The following is an 18,298-nucleotide window of genomic DNA, read 5'->3' as shown; positions in this document are numbered from 1 at the left end:
TATATATATATATATATATATATATATATACTACACACACACACACACACACACACACACACACACACACATATATATATATATATATATATACAGTTATCCTTTCACCCATTGTTCGTACATATGCAGGTGCAACATGGCCAGACTTTCTGCTTGTGGATGACAATGCGCGTCCATACCGTGCAAGGGCAGTGACTGCCTTCCTGGAAGCTGAAGGAATTTCCAGCTAGGTCTCCTGACCTCAACCCAATATAGCACATCTGGGAGCAGCTACAGACAAGGCTACAAGCTCGTTTAGCCCCATCAAGAATGCTCCAGGACCTGGAAGCTGCCCTTACTGAGGAATGACAACAGATTCCACAACAGCGATTGGCTAATCTAATCATGAACATGCGCAGACGTTGTGCAGCAGTCATTAATGCTTGGTGTGGTCCAACAGACTACTGAAATAATCTCGACTGTGAATTGGACACTTCTTTCAACGACTGTTGATTTTGAAATATCTCTTGTTAACACTGTACCACAGGATGCATCAGTTCCTCAGGCTGTGTTATTCAAGTTAAACATTACAGAATTTAATAAAGTGCAAAAATGACTTATCCAGGTGTTTTTCTTCCTAAAATGTTAAATCTATACTTACCATTGTGGTAGGTGTTTGACATATACTCAAAATAAAACATAATCCCTAACAAACGTTGACTACTGTATTTGTAGTTTACATTTTACCTACAAATGAAAGCTTACACTTTTAGTAGGAATATACTTGTTATGGTTGTTGTGAGCGCACTTGTTTTAACATTAAATAATTAAATATAATGTTACAAACTTGTCTAACGCAGTTACTTAACATATTATTCTTGTACTGCTAGCCCCAATCAGCGAAACGTTGGCCGAAATAAAAAATTTCTTTTATTAGTTGGGGAGTAAAGATCGTTTGTTTTTTCTAACTTTATTGTCAAAACATCTAAATCTCTCCAGTACGAACAACGCATTCTGAATAGCAACAAAATATTGTTGAAAGTTTAGAACTCTGTGATGTGGAAATTTAATTATCTATAATCTTAAAATACGGAAAATGTTTTCGTTTTTTTTTGCCACGATCAGGCCCACCGACAGAGGGTGCAACTACCCAGGGGTCCAGGCGAATGAAACATGGTTATGCCGTAAAGGTCGCAAAGCACCTTTAGGCTATATCTTAATTTAATCGTAAAAAGCATAGTTTTTGGTTTTTCTTTGCATACAGACGCTTGATACATTAAGAATGACTGAAATAATAATTAATATATATTTGTTACTTTATAGATTCAGTAGACATTTGTTGTTACTTTATTAACGTTTTTACGCTTATACTGTGAGCTAAAAACGGCTGCTGCTACGATTTTGTCTTGTTTATGAGCTCGTTGCTATCGTAATTTAGGATCTTCTTTTTAATAAGTTCTTTAAAATGTTTAAAAAACGAAGAGAAGGGGCGACCGTGCTGGCTCTCAACACTACCGGACATAATCCTTCTTCACGTGCTAACCCTAACTAAAGAAGCAAGCACACTGTAAAATGAAGGTAAATTAAAAAGTGTTTTTAAAATGTGCGTGATGACACACGTAAGGACAGATATACGTGTGCATTCCAACTAGATTATCGTGCCTTACATTTTTTTGTTTACTTCATTAAGCACACCATAAGATAGTTATTAGGTCAGTGTGTCTTTGACCGTAGTCCTATTTACGTATAACGTTAGTATTTCTAGTTCTATGTTATATGCCACTAGTAATGACCTGTTTTGTTGTTTATATTCTACAGTACCGCCTAGACCATGGCATGTTATATTATACAGTTTTGAACGATATAGTATTTTATAGGAAAAAAAATTCTGTGCTAAAATAGGACTTGTTTAAACACCTTTAATGTTTATATTTAAGATAAAAAAATGCAAATTTTCACGATGCATTGTAAAAGTCTGCCATAAAGTTGATGAGAACTGAGCTGGTTTTCAAGTATACAAGTATCCACAGATAATGTAAAACTAAGTTTTAATTCATGATTCGCTCACTACTGCAGCTACAAGTTAAACAAATACACTTTCTAAAGTTAAAATGAAATAATTACCAAATTAATTAACTTTTCTTAGAGATATTCCGACATTGATAATTGGGGGGGGGGGAACATTAATTTTCAAGAAAGGCATACTAGCTATAAAATTAATCGTAAGTAACATAATTATACTGTAATTTATAGTTTGTTGAGGTGGAGGTCTTTAAGTTAAAGCTTTTCATTTCCATTTGAACAACATTACTATAACAAGACGACAATGCATACATATATATATATATATATATATATATATATATATACTATATAGAAAGAATAGACAGACGAGTAAAAATTGAGCTTTTACGAGATAATTTATTATTCTAGATAAAAACAGTTACGATTATTATTTGTACTAAATATTAAACATATTTCTCTCTAGTATAGATACATTGTCCGATACGATACAATTTATGTATCTTCACGAAATTTGACAAGCTTTCAGTAAACATTTTAAGTATTTTGTACAGAAGAAATCAGAATTTCTAATAAAGTATTTCTGCTAAAAATTAATGATTGAATAAAAGAAGATGAGTATTAAGTACTAAAGTACTACGTGTTGTCTTCATTTCTTTTTTCAAAAACATTACATGTAAAGTAGCATAACAAATTAACAATAACAAAATAGATAGTCAAGTATTAACTTTTTTTTTTTTACTTCTCTTGCAAGCTGTCATTTAGTTGATCAAAGCCGAGAAGTACTTAAATAAGATATTGTAGATAATAAATTCCAGATAAGACTAAACTTTGTAACAAACCGTTGGTAAAACTTCTGTATCTAGATAGTATCGAGGCATCATTATCTACATACGTATCGTATCGACTACTATGACAAGATACACACCCCTATTTATAACTTAATTGGATCAGCTCCTAGTCTTAGTAATACAAGTAAGACCGTAGTTATCAAAAGTAAAACTTATAAGATTTACCAGGTGACAGAGACTGATTTTTAACAGCTGAAAGCTGGTATGACAGAATAAAAAGGTTTAAAAACGAAACGTAGAACGCTTAATCGGAAACCATTTATCTGGTGTAATACCGTTTATTTTTTAAAATGATTAATAATTTCAACATTGATTTGCCTGTAGAAAGTTTTTAACTGCCATTGGGATATCTTGAGTTATCATAAATTTTATCATTCAACACATAAGAAATCATACACGTATCCTGCCTAAAAATAAAATCCTAATCTCACTATTCTCATATATGATATTGTGTACCTGATGTATCAACTAACATTAACAGTGGCTTAAAATAAATAAAATAATGGAATGTTTCATATCGTATATAACTTCTGCTTATGCATACCTGACATCCACATTAAATTGTCGACTATTCTTCTAACCGTACTGACATTTGAGTACGTTTCTCTCACGGCCATTGTTATAATGGCTCTTCGCTGCTGAACTTTACCTGTGTTTTATAACTATTTGATAACACCTGATCGTTGCGCCCTCTAAAAATATCGTTTCATGAAGATTAGTCAACTTTTTTATTTTCAGCTTCAAATCTCTAAATATTTAGAATCTTTTAGACTGAAACTAGTGATCAATTCTAGTTACACTTTATCGTGAAGAAATTCAGCGTAGAATTATAGCAGAATGTTTAAGGAAATAATATATATATGAAACTAATCATTCCTGAAACAGTTGCAATAAGAATGTTACAGTTAAATAAATGATGCCTATATAATATTTATGTTTATAGTTTATCAAAATAATTATATATATATCTCAGGACACAATCAATGTCTTGCAATATACCACACTTTGTAAAACTCCAATTATTGTAATTAATTCAAACTCTGTGAACTTCATTGAATTTTAGAGCATATAATGAAAAGTTTACATTGAAATTAAATCTTTTATGTGTTTTCGAAAGTGTCACTGACAGTAAAATCATTTTATACTGAAAAGCAGAGCTTATAGAGAAATTAATCAGTTTCATAAGCATACTTGTAGAGGTACCCGATATATTTTGAAACGTGAATATATTTATGTATATATATATAGTGTCAATAAATATTTAATGTTTATGGTAGAAGAATGGCCCTGATAATGTTAAATACTGTTTATCAGTTTATTTATCTTCGTTGCACACCATACAGACCATACTAACTCCACAAAGGCTTCGATCAAGAATCCTGTCGATAACCAAGCAAATGTAATGTTGTAAGCTATATATTTAATGTTATAACTTATTTACTAGCAAGAGAGCTACGGGTTTTTGATAGCGTAATGTGACTTTAAGCTCACGATAGTCACAGAAGTCTCTAAAACAAAGGTAAATTATAAAACGACGATTCATGAAGTGTCTAATTAGTTGAGATAAGATAGTATTATCGCGCTTCTATTTAGAAGTAAGTGGATTGATTGCACGTTAGTCCTAGTACTATTTTAGAGAAATATACTGTCATTTGTAGGCCTAAACAATTTAAGTTTTATAACAGTGTTCAACGTTAAGCTTGCATAAACGTTTATAACCGGAAATAAATTGATTTCGTCTCAAGTAGACTGGTTGTGATAATATAATTATTTTCAATATATAATTTAAAAGAACCCCTCAAAAGAAGAATTACGTCACAACAATTTGGTGTCAGAAGTAGGATTTTTGTGGGTGAATATATAACAAAACTTGAAATATACTTGAGCAAGAATTTCAACTACAGATGGCGACCACAAGGTCGATTTGGAAGATTGAAGGATTACTTGAAATGATGGTATTGTTAAGGCAAGATTTAGAAGGGATAAACATAAAAAATTAGAAGAAAGAGACAGAAAATTAAAATATTACCAAGAAGAAAGAGACTAAAAATTAGAGGAACAAGACAGAAAATTAAAAAAGACTGGGAAGAACAACACAGAAAATTAAAAGAAAACCAAGAGAAACTATATAGAAAACTAAAAGAAGTTGAAAAAAAAAAGATTAAAAATGGAATTAACTATCACTTTTATAATATGCCCAGTTATCATTGTTTTGTTTTTTGTCGAGTGCAAATCAATAGTTCACCTATCGTTACCGCCAAAACAAAATCGTGCTCTGCACTTTGGGGCTGTCGGTGCATTATAAGAGGGACGATCAAATCCCCCTATTCGGTCTGATAAGAGTAGCCCAGGAGATGCCAGTGGGTGCTGTTGACTTGTTGCTTTTTCTCTAGTCTATCACTTTTATGCATAGCTGGCGCAGATACAACTCGTGTAGATTTACTCGTAATTCAACAAAACAAACATCATTGTTTTATTTTTATTTAATCATGAATCTCATTATTTGCTGCTCTTCAGCTTGTACATCTATTATTATATGGCTAGGGTATGAGATATTTATTTAAATTTGTTGCGCAAGTTTAGATTTCCTACCACACGGCAACAGGCTATAATTATCAAAATAATGAAGCTACCAAAAATTAATTTTAATAAAATTGGACTTGACTGATGACGGGAAGGTTCGAGCTCACGATTTGCCGTTGAACGTGCTCCAAACTTTCGACTGTAAAAGTGATAATTTTAAAGCGCTCTCTACTGAGATTGGGCATAACTAGTATAGGATTCTTTAACATGTTATAAAAATTAGTAACACCTAAAGTAGAAAAACTACAGTATTAATTAACAAAACAAGAAAAATCGTAGGTAACGAATGTATAATATGATATTTAGTAAAGGAATGAATTTTATCTTGCTCATTATTATTTTTAAACTAATAATTTCTTTAGGCCTAATAGTACACTTTAACTTAGTAACTAGCAGTAGCATAGTATCTGTCAATATCATATAACCATTGATTATACTCTGTCAATGTCGTGTCAGCAGAGTTACATTTTCAAATTGTAAAGAAATTAATTGTATATCTGAATTGGTGTTAATTGTATTGCATTTAAACTAAAGTTTGTATACTGATTAGTATAGCATTAATTTATAACGCTGATTGTTTACAATTAGATATAAAATTATAAATGTAAACTGTCGGTGTCATAGAAAATGTTTGAAGTTCAAATTGAACGTCATATTTTATACAAGTTAGTTTTAATTAAAAATGTGGTTGCAAAACTGTATTTCTTAAAAGTTAGTAATAGTGTGAATGTTGTTTTTAAAATTTTACATTTTCACATTGTTTGATTTAGATGTGGATTTTTGTTTATATATACCCTTCTTTATCACCAGTTTATGTATGAATATTATTATTAGACTTTTTTTCCTTGTCCAAACACTATGATATCCAAATTAAAAATATATTACTGTTTGGAATAAGAAGTGTTATCCAAACTTAAAATATGTGGTATTTAAATATGCTTTTATCTCATTAAAATATAATAATTAGTTAAAAAAAAAAAGAGTACTCAAAGATCATCCACAGTGGTTTGAAAAATTGAAAGTAATAACATGATCAACAAGAGCACACTTGGTCTTTTTCTAACAGAACTATAATCTTCTGTTGCTATGTGCATTCTTATATCTATGATTTTTTTGTTAAAGTAGTGGAATTTATAATGTAAACTATAAATAATATTAATTTTTTTATTTATATATCCTATTTTATTTTCAGGGTCTTAGTTGTTCATCATGTTGATGCCAGTTTTCACATTGAATCTTAACCACAAGATTCTCCCGCATAGATTGACTATTGGAAAGTTTGATGGCATTCATCCATGTCTTACTGCGGCTACAGCTGCAGATAAGGTAGATTGGTTACTATGCTGTATGAAGTGATGGTAAACAATTTGAAAATACAACATTTTTTTCCATGTTGTTCTCATGTCTGTCTTGCTTTATTATTTAAATAAGTTTTTTGCTAAGTGTTAGAAATTAATATTTAAAAAATAATACAGTTGTACTCACTAAATACCAAACTTCAGTGATCTACATTAATCAACATTAACAATAAATATTTGAATTACACTTTTGCATTGAAAAGTGAAACATTAAAGGTAATATTATTCTTAAACTCTGAGAAAAGTATATTATTCTGTAAAATTATATGTATATACTGAAATTGTTAAAAAAAAGGCCTACATAATTTATAGTACAGCTTCAACTTGTTTTTGTTTGAACAATTGCTTTTCATATTTGAATAATTCCTTCCTGAATGTACCAAACTGTTTGATTTACAAGTATTAGTCATGAGAGTTGAAACCAAGCAATAATGATAAACTAATAATTTTATTTCCGTTAATGCAGGAGAGTTGCAAGAGTAGGGGGTCTAAAAATGTGAACCAGTTCCTCTGTGTAAAGGTTTTATAGTGACATACTTTAGTCGATATAAAACTTGAAAGTACTTGAAACGTAAGAGAGCAAAAGAAAGAAGATCTTAGTTGAAAGCTGCCGAGTTGTAAATGGCATTTTAGAATATTGGGGTGGCAGTTCAACCCTCTTTCCCACACCTCTGTTATCTTTTATTAAACTTTACCATTAATTAGTGCTGTCTTGGATGTAAGAGAAGCTTGTTTCTGTTCAACTGTAGTTACATATTTATATACTGTATTTTAGAGTTTTCATGTAGTGCAGTTATTTCCAATAATTTGGGATGAAGCCCCCCTCATGCACACTGTATACAACTTGCACCCTCCTCTGTGCACACTTACATACAGGGAGCCAAACTTGGCACACCCCAGGTTGAGAGTGAATTATGTGCTGATTTGTTAATCACGCTGAATGTTAACATTTAACCAAGATATTTCATCCATTCTCTACTCCCGTTTTCCTACTATAATGCTTTCTAATGGGATTGAGTGAATGCTATTATAAACACTGAAATATGTATATTTTGATTCTGTATTTCTCACATCAGTGCTGTTGAATGTTTTCACAATAATCCATTTCTCTTACAATGACTCATAAAGGCAGTAATTGTTTCAGCAACATTTGGTGGTAATCAAAGTTTCTTTTTGATGAAAATTTACAAAATTATGTTTGTTTTGGAATTCTGAGGATCTGTTTGAAGTCGTGTGTTTGTACAACATAAAACTAGAGGAGGTTTTCGGATATTCCAGTTGTCAAGAGTTTAAAAAAATAATTATGTAATGAATATCTTAAGCTGTGATTTTTTTTATGAGTTGATGAGTTTTAGAAATTTTTTTTTATGAAAACCGGGACAGAAGTTTTTGGGGAGGATTCCACCACCCACCTATCCCTGTTGTCATTTACTGTATGTGACACCTCTACTGGCTTTCTTGCAGTTGCAAAAAATGTTAATTAGTTCACCAAAATAAATTTTTATGATTTGAAAACTTCAAGAGAGTATTTTTCAAACACCACACTTTAGGACAGCTATCTTGACTTGCGTTTGAAAATATTTAATTTCTGACATGAAAGTTTAGGAGTTAATATCAGTCAAAATTTATCCAAATGTGTTTCCACGAGGATCATTTTCTGTATTCCTTCTACCGAGCTACTAATATTTTTTTTATTTCTATGCATTTAAGATAAAAAAAACAAATGCAATCCAATTTGTGAAAAAGTCGGTATAAATTTCTGACCAGAACAATTCACATACTTAGAGCAGAACTAAGAATCAATTTGGTAACGAGTATAGCTACCTATTTAAGTTATATGTAATGCAAGTTATCAGAAAATGGGATTTTATACATCATGCGAACAATTATTCCTTACTCTGAAAAATCTTTCCATTCTACGCTATCTTCTTCAAGAATATCAAAAGGTTATGATTAATTAGTAGATGCCTGCTATAATAGGGTTTTTTAATTACATAATTTGAGTGATCTCCTCATTGTAAGGAAATCCATCTTATTGGGGATATTTATACAATCAGTCTTTACAACATGGAAAATACAAAAAGTTCAGAAGTCTTTTTATATCTTTTAGATAGGTGTCCAAAAATTAATTTGCCTGAAATGTATTAACAATATTTTTGTAAAACAAACACAGAAGTTAGTGTTTTGTTTCAGAAGTCAAAGCCACTAGAGACATTTTAAAAACTTATGTATAATTGTCTCCAATAAGTCTCAGTGATATACGAATATCTTTCCTCTCAGAACTATAGAAGTATATCTCAAGGAAGGCATATTTTATCCTTTCTGTCACATGAGTGAATTAATTAAATTAATTTTTTTTTTTTAAGATTGTAAATCTTTAAGGATACTGCTGTGATGGAGAATTTTTTATGGTCACTAGATATTTGTCCACAACCCACATACAAGATCTCTTAAATCAGGAGGACGTTGGTCAGCAGGAAGCCGTAAATCTGATGATATTAGCTTGCTTAATATCAATCAGACAGTGTCTTCTGTTGCTTCTGGTATTTTAAAGCCAGGATCTATAGAGGAAGTGCTGTTGGTAGGAACCCCTACGAATTTACTAGCTTATGATGTTGAAAACAATTCTGACTTGTTTTATAGAGAGGTAGGTGTATTCTCATTTTTGAGAAAGACTTGAATTAAAAATTATATACATATTAGAAATGTAGTGTTAGTTTGTTCTGTGCTGAAGATAATTTAAGAATATAAAGAGAAAAAATAGTATACTACTAAAGAGAAAGTAAAAAAATGAAGCCTAATTCTGTGTGGATTCATTATTTGTAAATAAAAACAAGAAAAATAAAAAAATGTGTACAATATTGTTAAATACTGATGTCAGATCAGTTCAGTTGTTCAATGAATGTTAATCAACTTGAGTGATTTACTTCAAGAACAGGAAGAAGTTATAAAGTTCAATCAGCCTGATTAGGCTAAAAAATGAGAGAGAAAAACAACAGATAAGAATGAAAATTTATTAAAGTCTGCAAAAAACATTTGGAATCTTTTCAGAATTAAAATTAACTCATTAAAGATTGTAGTTGTAAAATTAATTCTAAGATATATAGAATAAAAAATTATCAAATTAAATGTTTCTGAATTGGTTAACCCTTAGTAGTAAAAGAGCAGGTATGTCAGGCTTAGCATTCACAGTTTAAGAATTATTTGAGTTGATCATTCAGTCGAATATTTGGTTTATTGAGAGGAAAAGTCTTAGGTATCTTATAAAAAATATATATATAATATATATACATATGTGGTACACAAATATATTTAAATACTTCACAGTGGCAAAGGATTGTGGGTATTAAATGTTTGTTTGCAAGCAATGCACTAAATGCTTGCATGGATGTATAAAACATATTTAAAAAGTGTAAAATCTCAAATGCCATCAAAATGCACCATTTTCAGTGAAAATTTCTTGTTAATAATGAAGTCCACAGTTTGTGTAAATGCCTAATTATGTGGGAGTTCTTGAGAATTTTAATAAAGAAATATTTTATTTAGTAAAGACAAGATGAATTAATGTGGACATACCTCTTTATAGATTCATTTATATCATGGAACGGTTAAGAATTAATTTCATTTTTGATACTCTCTAACAGGTCGCTGATGGGGCTAATTGTATAGTTGTTGGAAGGATTGGTGGGGTAAACAAACCCTTGGCTATAGTGGGAGGTAACTGTTCCCTTCAAGGTTTTGATAATGAAGGCAATGATTCATTCTGGACTGTAAGTAATTTGTTGAAATTAAAAGCAGAAGTTTAATTAATCATTTTGATAAGAGGCAGATTTTTCCTCAAATTGAATTCTACGTTCTAGTAACAAAATAAAAACCTTTTGATTAGTTGTTTTTCCTTCATTGTGTTTTGTATATTAATGTCCATTGTCATACAATTAATGCTTGTGACTTTGAATAATAGAAACAATAGTCTTTACTATTTGATACTCAGAATGAAGTCTTAGCATTGAAGAAAAATAAAATTTCGTTATGCTATATTTATTTAGTACGAAAATCAAAATAATCCAAAAATGTCATGAAATACCGTTCTATATAAGGACTTGTGTATTTAGCTTTTTTTATCCAATTCTTCCATTGTTTTTTCTTTAAAGTATAGAATATTTGGGAAAGTTCTAGTCCTGAATTTTGTATTCGTGTGTGTGTTTATGTGGTAAAATGTTGATTCAAGCCTGCAGATTAAAACATAAACATTAAACAATATATGCTAATAGTAAACTACTACATACTGTAGTTGGTTTCTCTAAATATTCTAAAATAACTAAAGTTATATGAGTTTTACTTTTTTAACATTTTCGGAGATGATAAAATAAGAAATGAAATATAATTTTCTGCTACCTTAACCTTTCAAGAGCAGTGTATACAGTTATTTGTATATACTTCTCCAAGCCACAAAACGGGGGGGTAGTTTTTAGGATAATGTTTATGATCTAAAAATAAATCAATCTGATTTTCAGGTAACAGGGGATAATGTTAGCTCAATGTCACTTTGTGATTTCAACGAAGATGGGCAAAATGAAGTAAGTTTCCAATACTTATCTCATATTCACGGTGTTTTCCATTAAAGAATAGTTAGTTGTGGTTGGTTTATAAGTTAGGTTTTGAAATAATATCTGGCAATGATAGGGTTGCTTGAAAATGAATTTCTAGAAACATTGCATTTATCGAGCAGTTGTTAATGTTTGTATTTGTTACTGTTTTGTAGAAGAGTACTGTAGTATTTGTTTAATCATATCTTGGATGATCATTTTATTCAATTAGAGTGAAAGTGATTTTCATGCTAAGAATAACAATACTTCTTTTTATCTGATAGTTTTAATATTTCATTTCCATAACCACTAGAACCTCTTAAATGAATATTGGAATTGTTTTCTATAGAACTATATTTTATCTCTGATTTTCTCTATCACTGATAATAATAATAATTTTGAATCTTGTTCTGTAAAAGGTCGTAACAATGGCACTTTGACCCTGCATTGCATATAGGGTTAAGCAGGTGTTTCTATGCATTAAAAAAAAAGTGGAATGTTATTTAATGACTTCCTCTAATTGTCAGATTTCATGTTGTTCCAATAAAATGACACATATACGGTTATTTTTTAAGCTCCTTTACTTTGAGTTTCAACAAGGTTATAGGTTGTGGTTTACTAAATTATTCTCTAAAAAAATAATAAATTTATGCATCAACTTGTATTTTTGAAAACTCGATTTGACTTGGCTTTTTGGGTAATATTTCAAGTGAAACCTTTTTCTTAAGCTGTTAGTTGGATCTGAAGACTTTGATATACGAGCTTTCAAAGGTGATGAAATCATAGCCGAGATGACAGAAACAGAAGCTGTGATTGGCTTATGTCCTGTTTTGGGAAATTACTTTGGTTATGCCTTGGCCAATGGGACTGTTGGAGTGTATCATCAGGGTGAGAGAGCTTGGAGAATTAAGGTAGGATGATTCGATGAAATAGTTTAATTTAATGGAGAAACATTGGCAAAAATCTTTTGAGGTCTTGTAATCATAATAACTCATTATTTTTTATCCTTTAAAAGGTTTTTTTTTGCTACTCATTGAAAAAAGTTTTGAAGGGAGTTGCTTTTGAATTTAATATGTTAATAACATTGAACATTAGCTTGTAAAAATATATTGAAGATTATCATTTTGTCAGTCAACATTGTTTATGAAAAATAACCATACTTAACTTTTTGTCAGTCAACATTGTTTATGAAAATAACCATACTTAACTTTTTGTCAGTCAACATTGTTTATGAAAATAACCATACTTTATTAGATTGTACAGTATATTTCAACCATCATTAACCTTGCAAGATTATAGTGTATATTTCAAGGTTATATTTTGACCATTATTAACTTTGCATGATTGGAGTGTATATTTCTAGGTTATGTTTAATATTTATGGTTATATTTGAACCATTATTAACTGTGCAAGATTGGAGTGTATGCTTTCAGGTTATATTTTGATCTTGGTAACCTTTGCTAAGTTGAGGTTGTATTTCAGATCATTATTTTAACCATATCATTCCTGAGCATATAAATGAATTTAATAAAAGCTTAATCATAACAAACACGTCACATGGTGTTCAGTTTCAAATTGGTATTTTTACATATTTATTGTTGTTATTCATGAAAAGAGAAAAATTAATAGAATGCCAAACAACTTGTGTTATTTGGCTCCAAAAAAAAAATCTACATCTAACACAGTGGATCTTAACATCAAATGTGTTATTTGTGTAATGGAATATTAATTATGTTATTTGACTGAAAGTAAAAATGTGGATCTTAGTGTTACACACGAGAGTTATATACATAGGAGTAGAATAAAAGAAGTCAAAACATTGATTGAAAGCAGCTTAATGCAATGTTTCTTCACCTTTGGCTGCTTCAGTTCTTTATAGTAGGACAAGTAAAAGTCAAGTGAGTAGGGGTTTTAGTAAACCCATATTCCACAACATCTTGGCTATACAAGAGGAACAGTATCAAAGTTTATCACAACATGGCAATTATCCCATAAATCTCATTGGGTGAATGTAGTAGTGATTGTAAGACCATGACAGAACAAGAAGCATTCTTGATGTCGTATTGTGTCCTCGAGGAATGGGACATAATTCTTCAGTGTATCTTTTAGGAACTTGTGTTTGTTCCCCACGTTGCTCGACAATCAGTTACTTATGTTTAAATAAACCGTAAAACAATAATAAATTAATCAGTCAGCTGAGGATCTATAGTCTATTTAACATCTGGAGAAGAAAGAGCACATCTTTAAACAGGTGTTGTTTTTTTATCCAATTCCCAAGTTGGTCAGTGGTAAATCTGAAGGCTTATAATGCCGAAATCCGGGTTTCGATATTTTTGGTTTGCATTCCACAGATAGGCTTTGTATTTAATAACTAACAAACTTTTTTTTGTCGAATTCTGTACGTGAGTAACAAATATACTTGCTGGGTCAGTATACTAAATTATTTGGAGTTTAGCACTGCATTGAAGTCTTTGTAAATTTAAGCTATTTAAAGCAGTTGATATGTTAAAAAGTATATATAAATGGTTATAATAGTGCATAATACTATCTTTTATAGTATGTTATCAACTCTGTACTTAGTTTGTAGGAGTCTGAATTTACTTATATGTCTTCATGTGTTCTTCAGTCATTTGTTCTGAACTTTTTCTTAGTCTAAAAACCAAGCTATCAGCATATTTAACTATGACTTGGATGGAGATGGAGTGCCTGAACTTATTACTGGTTGGAGCAATGGAAAGGTAGAGTCTGCTTCGTATATTGATATTTATGTTGTATTTTCTCGATTGGTCTATCAGACTATAAATCGTGTCTGAACAGTGTGTTACTCTAAAATACATGAAAAGCTATCTGCTCTGAAGGGATCTTAAAACCCTGAGCCTTGGACCACAGTACAGTTTTGAGAACAATATGAATTATTTCAATTTGATATGAAAAAGTTATTAGACTGATTTATATTCTTTCGTCAAATGCGTACGGATGTTTTCAAAACTCTGTTTAGTTTTGATACTTGATTTGATTCCATAAATCAAGACTTTATATTTATTACTGTTTCAGATTGATGCTAGAAATGCGCAGACTGGGGAAGTTGTTTTCAAAGATAATTTTTCTCACTGTATTGCTGGAATCACTAGAGGTGATTACCGAATGACTGGAGAAGAAGAACTGATTTTTTGTGCTGTTGATGGAGAAGGTAAGCTGAATCCTTTTTTGGTTTTCAAGGATAATTTTTCTCACTGTATTGCTGGAATCACTAGAGGTGATTACCGAATGACTGGAGAAGAAGAACTGATTTTTTGTGCTGTTGATGGAGAAGGTAAGCTGAAATCCTTTTTTGGTTATTTAGATAACATTTCTTTCTTATTGATAATGGTACATATCAGTAAAAGGGAATTATTTTACTTTGGATAATAATGAACTTAAATAGTATGGTAGTTATTGTTACTGTCTGGAGGGATATTAAACATGGGCAAAGTTTTCTATTGGAAAATATTACCTTATTTAGAGCAGTATTATAAAGTTTGAGAATATACTTGTTTTTAAGTTATTTTTTTTTAGTTAATCGTAAGTTATTGCTCTGATAATTATTTTGCTCAAGTAAGAAACGCTATTCTAAGTGAGAGGGTAAAATATCAAAGTGTAATCAGTATTGAAAGTGTTAATTGTTATGTCATGTTATTGTTTCAGCCACTAACAAAACAGTCCACCATTCAGTGCATGTAGAAAGATTAAAGAAGATTTACTAGAAGATAAAATATCCTATGTTTTAAATATTATTCTTTGTGAACTAGGTAAAAGCTTCTTCTTACTGGACGTTTTTGATCTGTTTAGTTCGAGGATACTTGCCAACTTCTGCTGAGTTGAGACACCATATTTTGGATGCTAACTTTGAGCAGGATACAATCAGAGAACTAAGCCAGAAAAAACAGGCAAGTCTTTTGTGAGAAAAGTGTTATAGGTATCACTTGTGTCATAACACAGACACACATCAGGTGTTTCATGTATATTATTTAGGTTGTGATATTCAGGATGAAAATATCTGTGACTGTCAAAGTTTTAAAGTTTATAATTTATGTGTGAAATTTAGCATTGTCTGTTTTAAGGCTCAAACTCAAAAGTGCTCCCAGTGGCTTTACAGTAAGTCTGAAGACTTATAACACTAAAAACCGGGTTTTAGTACCTGTGGTGGACATAGCTCATTGTGTAGCTTTGTTCTTAACAACAACAAACAAACTAACTGTATCAAAAGCTAACACAATACTAACGGTGTTTGTAAGGAATTTTATCTATTTCTGTAGATAAGTTTAAAACTTTGTTAATCTAAATCAATGCATAGATTTTACAAAAATATCAGGGTTACTGTATTACTTCTAACTTAAAAGCATAATTGTTTTTTCGGTATTTTATCATATGTATCATTTAAACATTAGTAAGAAAGTGTATTGAAGTCATTTCCAGAAACTGTGAGTTGGTTATTTCATACAGTAATTACATATTTTATTTTGAGCATATAATGAAGTCACTCTGTTAAATCACTATGATACATTAGGTGTCATGTTCCTCAGAATCAATACATTTGTGACGTAAAAGTTAAAAATTTACCCTATAAGGACAATGCCATTTTTAAACCCATTTCTACATTACATTCAAAATTTAGTTCAACCACTTTACTGCCAATGTATTTTAATTAGATTATCATTATCAAGTATGTTATCATTCAAAGTTTTATACTGTCTAAGTTACTATTCCTTTATTTCAAAACAGACCTCTAAAACAGTTATTTAAAATTTTGCTTCTTCTTTCACGTAAAGTGTTTGCAGTTACAAACATCAACTTAAAGAGTTGGTATAGAAGAAATAGTGTGTGTAAATGTAGACATTCTCTCTGACATGTTCAAAGTACACCATTTCTGTATTCGAGAACATTTCAAGAAATTGTCTTGGAGATAATGGTTGTAAAAATTTCTTCTGTTTGAGATAAGCCAAACCCTCTGCAAGTAGAAGCTGTGTTGCTAAGCGACAGTTTTAAGCTGAATACCATGCTTATAGCCAATAAAAAGAGCCAATTTCACACTGTATTTCCTAACAAGTTTGATGTTTGCATTTTACAGAGGAAGTAAAAAAAAAAGTCCATTGCGGAGAGCAGCATCCCTACCACTTGACTATTTTTTCCTGCACTTAGTTTGATAGACAGTGAAATTGTACTTAGGTTTTACTTTTATATTTTAGTTAACTGTGTATTATTTGTGGTTTATATTTGAAAGGTTTAATGGTTATTTAAGTTTTTCTACTCGTCGCTTCCTGCATTATAAAAAGAGGCGAGAGAAAACATTATGTCATAGGCTAAAGCCAACTCTATGCCAATCATAATGTTATATCACCCGAGAAGACCTGTTGAAGTGTGTAGACATAAGGTTTACCCTAGAGTATTTGGATAAACCAGAAACTGGCCATTTCTTTCCTTCTACCATAAGGTTTACCCTAGAGTATTTGGATAAACCAGAAACTAACCATTTCTTTCCTTCTACCATAAGGTTTACCCTAGAGTATTTGGATAAACCAGAAACTGGCCATTTCTTTCCTTCTACCATAAGGTTTACCCTAGAGTATTTGGATAAACCAGAAACTAACCATTTCTTTCCTTCTACCATAAGGTTTACCCTAGAGTATTTGGATAAACCAGAAACTAGCCATTTCTTTCCTTCTACCATTATGTCATAGGCTAAAGCCAACTCTATGCCAATCATAATGTTATATCACCCGAGAAGATCTGTTGAAGTGTGTAGAGATAAATATTAAAAGATGAAGAATTGGAAAGGAAAGTAAAATAATATGATAAAAAATTGTGAAAAGGTAAAGACGTGAAATTACCCAAAAAAGATATTGTAAGATTATTCAATGAAGAGTTAAAAGGTAAGTACTCATTTCCATTTCTTAATCTTAAACACTTCATTGCACTGTACATTGATGATAATAGCTAGAATTAGGGATATGGTAGAGAAAACGGAAAAAAAATAAACATTTACCTTTAAAAAAACTTTTGACATTCATTTAGGAGGTTCTAGAGATTATGTAAGTGAAATGTGAAAAACTTTAAAATAAAAAATAGTATTTTTATAATTAACATGAAAATAACCTTGGAGATGACCTATTCAGATTCCAGGTGCAAATAAATACATCAATTAACGAATTTTTAGTAGAAATAGCAGAAAAAATGAAAATTGAATACAAACAATTTCAAACAATTTCATCCACTAGCTATATTTTTGTAAAGAAATATCGCACAAGTTACATAACCTATTAGGAATCCTCGTATAGTGTCCTAGTAGGGTTAAATAATTTGAATTTCCATTTTTGCCATCAAGTTACATTATCCTTAACCATTACTCTCTGTAATGTGTTTGATAATATCACAGTCTTGATTGTTAGAACAGAATACGTATGTATATGCTAATCTAACATTCCTGTATCATTTACATTGGTGAAGTCTTGTTTTATTCCAGTTTTTTGCTTCAACCTTGAAGTTATACTGTTCACTTACATTCTCTAAAAACTTCAGAACTTGTTGTTGGAATTAAAAAACTATGAAGAAAATGCCCGTGTTGGGAGTGCTGGACTCAGAGGACCTGTAAAAGCAAGTCAAGAGAATGACCAGTATGGTGTTATTCCAGTAAGTTGTGGTTCGTTATTGTCTTCTTTTGAATAATTCACCAAGAGAATGACCAGTACGGTGTTATTCCAGTAAGTTGTGGTTCGTTATTGTCTTCTTTTGAATAATTCACCAAGAGAATGACCAGTATGGTGTTATTCCAGTAAGTTGTGGTTCGTTATTGTCTTCTTTTGAATAATTCACCAAGAGAATGACCAGTATGGTGTTATTCCAGTAAGTTGTGGCTCGTTATTGTTCTTCTTTGTAATAATTC

General features: G+C 30.8%; 2 protein-coding genes across 5 annotated transcripts in view; one reads left to right on the top strand and one right to left on the bottom strand.

The window, feature by feature from the left end:
- LOC106470867 (phospholipid phosphatase 2-like) overlaps positions 1-3,504 on the bottom strand; it is a 13,250-nt gene extending 9,746 nt beyond the window's left edge. Inside the window, exon 1 of the mRNA XM_013931444.2 lies at positions 3,397-3,504. Within this exon, the coding sequence (XP_013786898.2) occupies positions 3,397-3,469 (73 nt within the window). The 5' untranslated portion in view covers positions 3,470-3,504. The remainder of the gene's footprint in view (positions 1-3,396) is intronic.
- The window catches only part of LOC106470868 (Bardet-Biedl syndrome 2 protein homolog), a 34,533-nt gene continuing 17,726 nt past the window's right edge, over positions 1,492-18,298 (top strand). Inside the window, exons 1-10 of one of the 4 annotated variants that reach the window (XM_022399511.1) lie at positions 1,492-1,557; positions 6,628-6,761; positions 9,213-9,440; positions 10,438-10,563; positions 11,308-11,370; positions 12,108-12,290; positions 14,031-14,117; positions 14,434-14,692; positions 15,208-15,305; positions 17,935-18,045. In XM_022399511.1, the coding sequence (XP_022255219.1) occupies positions 6,645-6,761; positions 9,213-9,440; positions 10,438-10,563; positions 11,308-11,370; positions 12,108-12,290; positions 14,031-14,117; positions 14,434-14,692; positions 15,208-15,305; positions 17,935-18,045 (1,272 nt within the window). In that variant the 5' untranslated portion in view covers positions 1,492-1,557; positions 6,628-6,644. Of the gene's footprint in view, positions 1,558-5,612; positions 5,715-5,860; positions 5,912-6,627; positions 6,762-9,212; positions 9,441-10,437; positions 10,564-11,307; positions 11,371-12,107; positions 12,291-14,030; positions 14,118-14,433; positions 14,693-15,207; positions 15,306-17,934; positions 18,046-18,298 lie in introns of those variants that run through there. The other 3 variants (XM_022399509.1, XM_022399510.1, XM_013931445.2) reach the window with 3 other exon arrangements.

This window comes from Limulus polyphemus, unplaced genomic scaffold, assembly GCF_000517525.1.
Source record: "Limulus polyphemus unplaced genomic scaffold, Limulus_polyphemus-2.1.2 Scaffold4259, whole genome shotgun sequence".
Classification (NCBI taxonomy): domain Eukaryota; kingdom Metazoa; phylum Arthropoda; class Merostomata; order Xiphosura; family Limulidae; genus Limulus; species Limulus polyphemus.
The sequence above is the reverse complement of the archived record's forward strand: the minus strand, read 5'-3'. Positions and strand labels throughout refer to the sequence as shown.